The sequence below is a fragment of the Plectropomus leopardus genome, chromosome 3 (genome assembly GCF_026936395.1).
Source record: "Plectropomus leopardus strain MGB_pleo_1.0 chromosome 3, ASM2693639v1, whole genome shotgun sequence".
In the NCBI taxonomy this organism is placed as follows: domain Eukaryota; kingdom Metazoa; phylum Chordata; class Actinopteri; order Perciformes; family Serranidae; genus Plectropomus; species Plectropomus leopardus.
The window spans coordinates 29765032-29777890 of record NC_142178.1 but is presented as its reverse complement, the minus strand read 5'-3'; the positions used below and the strand labels follow the sequence as shown (position 1 = coordinate 29777890).

Here is a 12859-nt window from a genome sequence, read left to right as displayed (position 1 = left end):
TAAACACTGTGCACAGCAAAAAACCTCACACACACCAACAAATGCACCCACAGGACTCCTCCTAAACACCTCGCTGTAGAGATGTCATGAAAATCCTCGCTGTCGGTCCCTCTTTGAGCCAACTTTGCAAGTTCATTTGCACTCGTCTAATCTCCCAAACACATTCTGCTCGTTCTGCTCTCTCTTTCAATGCCTCTTGCAGACTGAGATGCATAACATCAGCGTAATGGGGAAGGAGAGACACAATACCACCTCCCCCAGCAGCTTGACAAAATACAGAGTGCATCTCTGGCTTAGGCTTTCATAGAGCCAGGTGCATTATGGAAATTGTTCTATCGTCCGAGGTCTCATTTCGGTGTCTTCTGAGCTTGAAAGTCACACTAATTTCCACGGCTCACTGTCAGCTATGTAGCTTATAACATGCAGCGGCTGATGCACAGGACACATGCACACACATGCTGTCTCGTTTGTCCTGTGTTTTTACTTATGTGTGTGACTGCTGAAACAGAGTAAAGACAGGGGATGTGATTCCACTATTAAGCACCTAATAACAATCCAACAGTGTATGACACAACTCCTAAATCTACTCCTCAGACATGTAAGCCTCTGTGCTGAGTACACTGACTGCTGGAACAGACCAAAACTTTGTCAGGCAGAATGCAAAGAACGCTTTGAGAGATGAAATGCTTGGCTGACTGTGGGAGGAATGTAACTGCATGAACTCACAGGGAAGGTCATGTCTCTGGGTCACAGGCGCCATAAAAGGAGGCAGACAGACGACTGTGGGTAATTATGTTGATGACATTTTTATGAATGATGTTTTACTATTTGGACCTAGTGATAACTCTGTCACTTAATTTTAGAGGGAAAACATTATCCTCAAGATCATTTAAATAAACTACCTTATATTTTTTGAAGAAATCTGCCAGAATTTGAAACAATTTTCAATGTCTATGTTAAAAAAAACAACGTTAAAACTACATGACTCTCATAACAACCAAAATTTCAATAATCCAAGCAGATCCTGGACAAATAAACAATAGCAGACACACTCCACAAGTGTAGACAGACTGACATCCGAAAGACTGACAGGCGCGACTACTTTCGTGACCCTGAACAAGTCTTTTATTAGGTTTTAGGTTTCCCTTTATATTCTCGTCTCCTCATAAAGTGACTTAGGATAACACAGAGCTGACATTAACGTGACACACACTTCCTCTCGTTACCCGGCTTACCTTTGTTTAAGAGGTGAAGTGAAAAAACGCTCTATTTTTTAATGTTATGTCTTCCACCCTAGCTGTGGCATTTGAGAAAATTATCATCTGCCTAGCATGCGAGAGCACTGACCCCCTCAACAGACAATTAATCTGAATCTGATGACATAGTATAAGACAAACTGTGTTCCATACAGTACTATGCTAAATCCCACTAGGACTTAATTATTTTGAAAGTTTGTTTTTAAACAGATTAACGCTTCAGCACAAATTTACTAATCTATTAGTCAATGAAAAAATAAACAGCTCCAGTGTGACATTTAACATATGCATCGGTCGCACTTTCTGAGCAATAACAAAGGCATAACATGGCAATAACAATATTAATCGATCCTGTCATATGTCAATTGATCTCTGCACATGTCCTCATTGACGTCAATGTCTCCCCAATTTGTAGACATTTCTTGCAACTGTTCTTCTTTGAGTTATCCGCTTACTGCCTCTAGCTGTTTTTTAAAATCTCCCAGTTGCACACAAGACATGTTGTCAAAATGTTCCATCCTGTCAGCTGTCCCTTTCATATGGACATTGATTGAATGCTGTTACTGCCTATGCTGACAGCTTAAAAACTCTGTCACCCCCTCCTGGGATCTTACCTATAACAGTGCAACATTTCTGCCCTGTACAAGCAAAGGGGCTGAAGTCTACAGCCATGCTAGCAGCACTGTGAGGCTCTGCTTTGAGTTAAGTGCTAATGCCACGATGCTTAATGCTAATGATGAGCAATTCTAATGTTTATACCAATTTCACTATCTTAGTTTAGCATTTACTTACAAATGCTAAATAGCAAAACACACAGTGCAGCTGAGGCTGATGGGAATGTCAATTTCAATGGTCTTTGGTATTAAAGAATTTGAAGTACTGGAGTTTTGACTTGATGGTGGCAATTTATCTTTGCATCCTCATAAAGTCTGGGGGGTTGTGTATTGTTATGATAAAAACCGAGGCAGCAGAGGTCCAATTATCCTGATAATTAGTCCCTACAGTAGTATGGCCCACACTCCAAACTGGATCCTACGATTCCCATAATGCAACTCTCATTTGTTTCACATTAATTTCCTAATTAATTCTTACATCCTTTCAAATACCAGCCCTCAGTTTGTTACCAAGATTTTCTGTCTCCTTTTTGTACAGCTTAGGAAGTTATATCCCTTTCTGGAATACTAGCAGGAAAAGAAGGTTTAAAGTGGTTTTGAACCAACACGAAGTTCAGTTAAAATGGCAAGCTAATAGGAAAAGACACTTATTAGCTATGAAGATATTAATGATTAAATATCTGCTTTCATAATAACCCAAATTAATTACCATGAACTGTGATGAGTCAACAACAAGCAGAGAATTTGGTTTCAGGACCATGGACAGCATCAGAGGACAGATCCACATGTCATGTGAGTGAGAGCTTCTTCTGTGACCACCTGATGTAAAAAACCCAATCAGATCTGATCAATACAGCAGCATTATTCTTTAAGTGTGCTGTGACCCACTTAACAACCAGGGGTCCACAGGGCTGCCTTTTTCATGACTGTCAGAGTTAAGTCTCCATACACTTTGTCAGTGTTTGGGTCTGGAGGTTGCATTGATTTTCTCCTTCCATAGTATATAAGTTGCTTCATTTGTAGAAATGAGTAGAGACCTCCTTCAACTAAGACACAAATCAAATCCATACCGTATGCAGACAGGTAGATTTAGAAACTGGGGACCTTAGAGCTGACTCTCTCATTTGGTGGTGGAGGGGATGGTGGAAGGGGCCATCTCAGTCCAGCTTTGCATGCAACTGCAGAGCACTGTAAGAGACCAACAAACAACAAAAACGGTCATGTTTTGCGAGTCCTTGCAGTGTTTCTAGTGGCTTTTTACGAACTGGTGTTTTTCCTGCAGCTTTTTAGAATAAAACGTGGTATTTTGTAGCAACCAGTTGATTTTTTCCATTGGCTTTTTAGGATCTTACGTGGATATTTTGTCGCAACCCACCTGTGTTTTCTTTCAGCTTTTAAGGTTTCAGACTTGGATATTTTGTAACAACCCACTGGTGTGTTTCCATTGGCTTTTTAGGCTCCAGATGTTGGTCTTTTGTAGCCACCTGTCAACAGGGATAGTGCCACAAAAAGCAATTGTTTGTTTTTGGAGATATGGCTGCTTTTCCCGCTGGGACTGTACTCCAAAACTGAGTATTTTAAGTCAAAACATGATTTTTACTCAACATTACCAAGTTGTTTTTGTGCCTAAACCTAACCACACCTTCACTCCAGCATTGAACATATATACAACATAATAATGTGCAAATATTACATATCTGTTGGTTTGCAGAAATGTTTGGTGCCAACATTTTTTTCTGGCAATTTGATTCCCCCTTAAACACACCTGCGGCCCTGCTTCTGTACACACAGTGGCTGTAGGTACATATTATTTTATGGCCAAATTTAAAAGGATGACAGACGACACTCTGTAATACACTGTTTCAGTGTGTGGACATTTGTCTCCAGCCTTACAAATACAATCCATTTTCTAAACAAATCAATTAAATTATGCAAATCAGAGCAGCACTTACCACTCACTCAGCGGTACCACTCTCTGTCTGTTCTGTTTGAGGGGTGGAGGATGCATTTTAAAGAGGTGATTGGGTGAGTGGGTGGAAGGACAGATGTCTTTATACTGCCATTGTAATGGTACGTGTGTGTGTGTGTGTGTGTGTGTGTGTGTGTGTGTGTGTGTGTGTGTGTGTGTAAGGCCAGCTTAATTTTCAGGCGCTGCTGTTTGGAAGGTTAAGAGTGATCACTCTGCTGGAAGTGCAGAGCGAGACACTCCAGATTAATTCTGTCGCTTATGAGCGCAGGGCATCATGATACGCGGGGACCGAGGCTGGTTGAGAACACTGGTTTGTGGGATTAATTAGTGAACTTCTCTGAGAGCTTAATGATGCTGTCAGGGTGCTTTTGAGTAATATTCTAGCCCCATTTTAAAGTAAAAATATTCAAAATGGAAACACGAGTTTTGGCTATGGATGAAGGGAGTTGATTGTCACTCTGTAATTTTCGGTCTGACAACCTTGTAAGTGCGACAGGCGTAGGTGTGCCGGTGACAGGGAGCTTGCTTTTCATATGACAGCGCCACAATGCTTGTCACTAGATGTTTTCCTCCAATCAAAATCACATTATTCAAATCTTTGGAAATGTCAACAGAGCAAACCTCAAACTTTCGATACTTAATGCTTTTATTTCTCTTTGAATTGCCGGCAGCTCTCTGAGCATTGTGACAGAGAAAGTGGAGAACATATGGGTCGAGAATTAATGACATAATCGTTCTCATGGCTGTGGAAAATTTTGACCTCCATTTTGGCTCTGTGGATATCAAGGAGGGCCCATCTGGGGTCAGAGCAGCACAGTCCTGTACTGTCCTGTGGGCTATAATGGGACACTGGAGCACTCTGCTCATTCACCATTTCAACACAGACTCCTTTCAAACACTGGATGTAATCCTGATGGCCCCTAGATTTCCAGTCCTGAAAGACTTTTATTGAACTCCTTGATACAAATCATGACAAGCTGGAGAACATAATGGCGCATTTAGCAGCTAAAGAGACAGATATTTCCCTCAGGAGTTGGTAGAGACCAAAAATAGAGCTTACAAGAGAGTTGACATCCCTACAATCATCAGGAGGCCTGAAACACGACTCCAGTAAATGATATATTGCTCCGTAACTTCTGGATGTGCAGTTAAACAAGCAGTAGTTTTGTATTGTGGGCCATATAAGCTTTAATTTTAAAAGCTAAATTTTAATTTCTATAGCCCCCAAGCCATAAAAAACAAACAAACAAACAAAATTTATTTCAGGTTTAATCGAATGGACACATTTCCTTATTTTAAGATTACAGAGCAAATCTTGTTCACTCCTAAATCACCATCAACAGCCTATATAATCAAGGCTGGGCAGTATAGAGAAGATCAAATATCACAGTATTTTATTTAAACAAATTCCTTTGTCAATATTGCAACAATATTGAAGAGTTGACTATTGGTGCTTTCACAAAATATTTACACAATGAGATTTTTGATTAATAATTATCAGTAATATGGATAGAATGACTAAGGGCCTTTTCATAATAGGCACAATTGATTACTACATGCCCTTCTCTTTACTCACCCACCACTAGGGCTTTCCATACCCGAGTACCCCCTTTTGAAATGAAAGGGTTTTTTTCCGCATATTTAAAGGCATAAAGGCTAAAGATTAGAAAAAGGTCTCCAGTTTGAATTATTCATGTGTAACTGTGCAAACATGGAGCCATATCTGCTCTACTTAAGTCTCTCCTTGAAGAAGAAACTAGACACACAGCGTGTCGACCGGTCTTTCTCCAGCGGGCTTAAGATGAGATCTGAGATGATAAAACACAGATGTGCTCTCACTGTTTAGCATCAAGAGCCACCGTAACTCCAAACCCCATGCTCTTATTTCAGACGACGACGTGTTTTTGGAAGATTTGTGTGATGGAAAAAAAGCATGTTATGCTTATGAAGATGGAAGGCTACGGTTTCCTGGCGGAGGGAGCGACAGTCGGAGTGTGGAAATGGTCGGATGTTGCTTGTTTTCCAATAGCCGCAGTTTCACTGCTTGTTTCTTGCAAATCATGTTACACAAACAAGCATGATTAACTTGATATCTCAGGAAATTGAATAATAGTCCGCCTCATGGTTCACTGCAGAGAGGAAATAAGTTCTGTGATTGTGCTGCCAGGTTGTTCGTGTTCTGCTCCTCTGTCGGTGCCAGAAGGGGTTCAAGAGTTTTTCACAGAGGAAAATACAGCCGGCAGTTCCACTTTAGTGCACATTTCAATGATCAACAGCATATTTGTGACCATTGGAAACGATGTTTTGGAATTTGAGATTTGATCTGCTGGTCAGTGCGGTGGTTTAAGAGGTCAGGCCATTGATGTCATCCTGTTTGACGCCAATTTTACGTTGTGTTTATGATTCTCTCCTTTGTTTTTCTGTTGTTCTGTTTAGGTTCATCTTGGTCTTCAGCTGCCTCGTCCTCTCTGTGTTCTCAACCATCCCAGCTCATCAGGACTTCTCCTCTTACTGTCTCCTCATTCTGGTAAGAAACTGGACAACCATCAGCTCAATTAACCCCCAATTAATGCTTTTTTTATTAAGTGATGATACCTTTTCCCCTCAGTTTTTGCTGTTTTTCCCAACCTTTCACCATATTCCCTTACCCACTTCAAGCCTCAATAATAAATTGGATGAACTTATCAGGAACAGAAATTTGTATTACAGAAGCAATCTCTTCATACATCCATGAGTCTGTTTTAACATTACATTTTTACCAATGCAATTAACTGTTGAATTGTACTTTCTGATAAAATGTATTTGGCCTCCTCCACATTACCAGGAAGTAAATGTAGTAAAACTAGTTCCCAGTGACTGAAATCAGCCTGTAAAAACCCACCATGTCTTCAACTTTAGACCTGATATGACCTCAGTGTCCTCAAGAGACAAGCAGCCAAAGCTTGGTGCATGCACAGAATTAAAACTGTTGGATTTCATGCATTTAGAAACTGAGCTGTGTGATTAGTGTTAATTGTGATTTAACAGTTTAGAGCAGAAATGTTAACGGTACACTATGCAGGAATTGTTTGGCACTGTTTTTTAGGTTTTGACATTGGACGTAAAAGTAAAATTCAACCTCAACCTCATTTTGGAACGACTTTTGTCCGCTTTGTGTTTTGCATTACAATATTTGCTTTTTTTTTGTGACGCTGTGTCAGCAATTGTCATAGCGTCCTCTTTGAGGCCTGATTGTTACGGTCTGGCACCTGGTCAGGACCTTTTAATACAAACCGGTCTCATTCCCAAACTCATCCACACTGACATTTGCTAGATGGCCCACGATGTCAGAAACCACACGGAGGCCCCCTTTAGCTGTGGTATGAGATGCACCGGGCAGCGGCATTATGACGCTCTAAGCAACTGACGTAGTATAAAGAGTGAGACAGTATGCATAGGGTGGGTGAAAGGGGGTGTTGCATGGGTTAAACAAATTCCAGATGTAATGTGCTAGTGATGCATATTATGCGACATTATAATGTAAGTAACAAACATACTTATTTTTAGCTAAACCATGTTTTTCTCTGAACCTAACCACGTGCTTTTGTTGCCTAGGAAGTAAACCTAAATTCAACATTATTCACCTGTGTTCTAGATTTATTTCGAAGAGTCTGTATGCATTTAACAAGTAGATACTGTACATTTCCTGTGAAAATGGATGTTTATTTTGACAAGACACAAGTAACAACCAAAATTGTTTTGGATATTTCTAGAGGGACATAGTCTGACTTGTAGGGCCAGTTACCAAGTGTCAGTATTTAAAGAGTTGGGAGTGAGAATATGTTGTTTCACAAAGTCCTTGACCTAAGTGCTCGCCCCCGAAGATCCCCACCACAGCATAATTACAAGAAAATAATAAGGCTCTGCAAATTAATACACCGCCACACTTGTAGTGTGTCATAAGTGATGATTTAAAGGGATTATTTCTGTCTTAGTCTATACATTTTTTTTTTTAGAAAATTCCTGCACAGTATATCTTTAAATATTGAATATTGAATATTGATGATTACAAAGAGTACCTCCTCTTTAATAGATAGTAAACCTAGATTTCCACAGTGGCTCATTTGTTTAAGTGTCTTCCCCCAAACTGGGAACATTAAGTACTACTAACGATAAATGGAGTTCAAGCTTTTCCTCAAAAAAAAAGCCAGGAAGGATAGAACGAGCTAGTGTTGGGTCAAAGAGCAAACATGCTTTTGAAAATACTTGTGAATTCAAAAGGTGCTAACCGAAAATGGAGATCCATTCTTTCATACAATTGCGTCAGTGTTATTATCTAAAGGGAGCTGAATCAATGTGTGCACATTAACAGTCCATCCGTCACAGTCAGTATTAGATTCTTTATCAATCTGTTGTCCATTTTTTGACATAAACATTATATTGATGATATGTATAATCCTATACAATGATGTATTTGTAGCCCTTGTAACATCACTATCCTCTGTTAACATGCTGCCGAAACAATTACTGTTTCTGTCTTTCTGAACAGGAGTTTGTGATGATTGTGGTGTTTGGGCTGGAGTACATCATCCGCATCTGGTCGGCGGGATGCTGCTGTCGCTACAGAGGATGGCAGGGACGACTCCGCTTCGCAAGGAAGCCTTTCTGCGTCATAGGTGAGCTGTAGGAGCACGCCTTTTTGGCTTGAGTCTTTTTTGTGGAAAAAGACGTAGAAAAAAGTCATCTTTAACAGCAGGATCATTATTTCATCTCCTTCATTGTTTCACATTTCAGTTGCCCTCCACTTGTCCTCTAGTGGACCGCAGCTGAGCTCTCTGTGAACACAGTCTGATGTTAGACGTAAGCACGGCTCCACGGCACGCTATTGACCATAGTTTGCTCGTGTCATTTTCAGTTGTGGTCAGAGCTCATAAGAGCAGAGCGCATTTACGTAATGAGGTTGCATTAACTTACTTTTATTCTTTCCACTGTTTAGACATGGATCTTTCTGCTCCGTCTTGGAAACTACAGTAGGGTGCTCGAGGGGAGGGAGAGCACATCTTAAAGCTCACACAGGGGGCCGTGAGCTCCCGTCGTCACACATCACACATCATACACTATACTGCGTACTGTAGTTTGCCAGCACTGAGGGAATATGAGCAAAACAAAACTCAGTGTCACAGAGAGTGTGAGAAAATGAGACATAATGGGATGAAGCCAGAAAATGAGTACAAGTCAGAGGACCTGAGCATTGGAGAGACAAATGCAGGTGATGATCGGTCCCATCATGGGTTTGCGTCTTTCCAATCCAATCCAGTGTAATCCAAATTTATTTATCAAGGACATTTAAAAACAACAGAGACCAAAGTGCTATACATTGGTAAATAGATTAAATTAATTAATTAATAAATAAAATGCTATTACTACTACTACTACTACTACTATTAATAATAATAATAATAATAATAATAATAATAATAATAATAAAGAAAGAAAATAAAACATGCATAATTATCATAAAAGGACAAAAAAACAAATTGTTTAAAAAGGGCAATAAAACCCCAAAGTAAAATCACAAAACTGTCAAAACTGTGATCTTTATTGATGCACTAATATGAATTTGGCTTCAGAAGATTATGATACTGTTGCGAAAACTGTGAGTAAATGTATACATCATTTCATTCATTGCCTGTATAAAGTAATGGACATAGCCACTTTTATGTCACCTATTGGTTTGTGGACTCTCGTTTTAAAGCACTGGCTGTCAGCATCTTGTATTTTTGGAGCTAAAAGTGACCATATTTGGACAAGAGGGTGGAGATAACCCTGACACTAGCTGCTAAGTTGGTTGGCACGGTGCAGTCAGCTATCTTTAAATGTGATAATGTTAATGTAACTTTTTAAAGTTTCTGGAAACGGGCTTGAAATAATAGGAATGCACATATTTTTTCAAAGTTTAATGTCTCATTAAGTATCAACAAAAATCTTTTAGAGTTAGTTTTCTGTATTTGGCATCACACAATATGTGCATACAAATGAGAGACCTTGAGGTTGTCAGAGCAAAAACCAAATGCATCTTTTGATGGCTCATCTGCTCTTCTCTTTGTATCTACAAAAATCTGAGTGAAAATAAATGTTTTCAGATAGTAGAAAACTGAGTTCAAAACAGCTCATTTTGAGGACAGCATTTATCAAGACTGTGGGGGCGTGGCAGATCACGTTTTGATTGACATATCCTTGGATCACACTTTTGTCAAGTCCCTCCCTTCTCCATGACAGCCATGGAGCAAAGCAGAGTCGGCGAGGTACAGCCCTATCTGTTCGAGCCCTCTGACTCTGGGTGCGTTTGTAAATCCAATCTGGCGCTCTACGCTAAAATGAGAGAAGACACAGTGTTGTGCTTCTCCGTAAATTAAGGAGCAGTTAAGTTCATTACACTTTCACTCCGTTTGGCACTTTGCTGCTCCTTCTCCCAAGACAGAGTGCCCAGAGTGCTCTCTGACACTTTCAGATTGCATTGCTCTGAATAATCGAATGGTACATCCCAACAGTTCTCCAAATTTACAGATGGTCCAGTTTGTGCCAGAATGCACTCTGGCACTCACAGTGAGTGTTTCCAAATACATCCTATTGAAAAAAGTGTTGAGGGATTTTGAATTGGCATGTTAAAGTAGTATCAACTGACATCTGACTTTTAGATTGGCTTCATCCAGATTATGGAATATAGATTGGGGATAACCATGCCCAAATCAACCCAGCTTCAGGAAACTGTGAAAAAACTAAAATGACAATATTTCAAATTTTTTCAAATTTCAATATTTTGATCATTTTTTATGCTTTTTTTTGTTGTACATACAAGACCCTCAGCTACAAATTCAGAAAGTTTTTAGTGATTTGGGTTCACAGAGGCTTTAAAAGTGAGGAAAAAGCTGTAAAAAAATCAAAACAAAATGTAGACTTCTTACCAAAAAATACACCATCTCAATACTTAGAGGGTTATTTATTTTAACCAAACACAGCACAAGACCTTTCAGGCAACTAAAATGTTACAGTTAAGTGTCATGAACTGAAAACCAACTAAAATAGCAACAGCTGTATTCTGGGGTTATGCCATGGTTGTGTTACCTTTCCTACATTGTTGCCATGGTAGCTTGTCAATGGACAGCACATATTGTTCTTGTCTTATTAATTTGTTTAACATCAGAACATACAGTACAAGAAAATATAGAATCATTTCAACTGGGAATATTATTTGTTACCACTTGGTATGAATCAATGTCTTTTTGATATGCCCTTTTGAAAATAATGAGCCAGAATGAGTCACTCCCCTGATTTACTTTTGTAATAAGGAAACCTTAAAGCAAATATTTTTCTTTCCTCCAGCTGAACATTACTTTTAAAAGTATTTCTTCCTGTTGTGATGATTTTGCCATGGAGTTATATCATTTGGCTAACTCATCTGTGAAATTGTGTTCAAATAGAATTTTATTTATTTATTTGCATTTTGCTGGTGGATGCTGCCAGATGACTGTATTCTGTTAACAGTTAATTTGTGGCAGTTACACAGTATCAAACATGCATATACAAAACTTGGCTGGAATCATGCAGACTCATAGTTCTGCCAAAATAAAGCTTGCTAAGGGTTGTAGTTTACTGCTTCTCTTCCTGCATTTTATATATCCATTATATCCATATATCCATTCTGGAAAGATGAATAATGACTTTGAGTTACCATAGAATATTTCTGAGATACAAAAAAGATTTCTTTATTTTCTGCTACTGTCTTAAATTCCCATAGCTATTAGTGTTTTTTTCAATTGGTGATTATCTCAATTTAAAAAAAAACAACAAAAAAAAAACATTGCAGAAATAATAACACTGTGCTTTGGGGGCAGCTTGGGAAATCAGTGCAAAACCTACAATGAAAATCTATTGATTTGGGTGCTTGAGAGATTAGAGGGCCAAATTGCTGTTAGTTTGCTTTATACAGATTTATTTCTTCTATTTTTGCCACTGGCTACATTACAGAGTATCAGAATATATTACTTTTTTGACCAAATCAAGGCAATGACATATTGTGCATGTTTTTAGTGTGTCTGTGTGTGCACCACAGTTTCATTTTCTTCGTTCTGTTTGTTGTTGTAGGCAGAAGGTTTACATGCATATACTTATGTTCTATAGTTTGCCTCTGCCCTTTTAATACATTTAGTCATCGCTCATCACCATCACCTCCTCTGAAAAATGTCGCTCAGCAAAACACTATATGACTGCAACTTAAAGAGCAATTTGGCATCTTGTTTTAGCTTGAACACACCCCCGTGACAAATACATAGGGATTTTAATGGGGATTAATGAAAGTAAGATTGGTTTCATGGAGCAGAGGCTTGTGGTTTTCACTGTCTGTTCTTTGCAAAGTTAAAGTTCCTTGCTGGAGCAGCTGATAGCAGCTAACTGCTTTAACTGCTGCAGTTATTTTAGTGATGTTTCAGCAAATGCAGCAGATGCAGCATGCGACTGACAGAACAAGTTATTATCAGTCATTATGCTACTTTATCATCAAAATAACAGCTTCAAAATCATTTTTTATTGAAATAGGAGGAAGGAGGCCTCTTTCATCCCCTTTCTGCCCCGAAAATTGCTGTTCTTGCACAGTGTAACCGTATTGGGTGAAGAACGCAGCACTTTATGGAGCTATGGCACACACCACCAGCTAGCTTTAACAAAAAGCTTGGTAATCTCTGTAAGGACATCATAGCAGAAGTGAAGAACCATTGTGGTACAAATCTAAACCCAAATAAAACCTAATTTACTACCCCATGGTCTCTGTGCCTTTCTCCCTGCTGCAAAGACACTACTTGGCTTAGCGCTGCAAAATATCCTTCAGTTAGTGGCTATAGCAACTCGAATTCAGGCAGCGCAAACCCCAGCACTGGAGTTTACAGTGGTCTAACCTGTGTAACAGTAGCAACAGAAAGTCTGTTGTTAGTAGGGTTTGCACTAGCTGATTTCGAGTTGCTACAGCCGCTAAGTTAAAGTCCATA

The 12859-nt window shown here is 39.2% G+C and overlaps 1 protein-coding gene across 4 annotated transcripts in view; it reads left to right on the top strand.

Moving 5' to 3' along the window:
- The window catches only part of kcnq5b (potassium voltage-gated channel, KQT-like subfamily, member 5b), a 163501-nt gene that overhangs the window by 95742 nt on the left and 54900 nt on the right, over positions 1-12859 (top strand). For all 4 annotated transcript variants that reach the window (XM_088072614.1, XM_088072624.1, XM_088072629.1 and 1 more), the window contains exons 2-3: positions 6276-6366; positions 8368-8494. In XM_088072614.1, coding sequence (XP_087928740.1) covers positions 6276-6366; positions 8368-8494 — 218 coding nt within the window. The remainder of the gene's footprint in view (positions 1-6275; positions 6367-8367; positions 8495-12859) is intronic.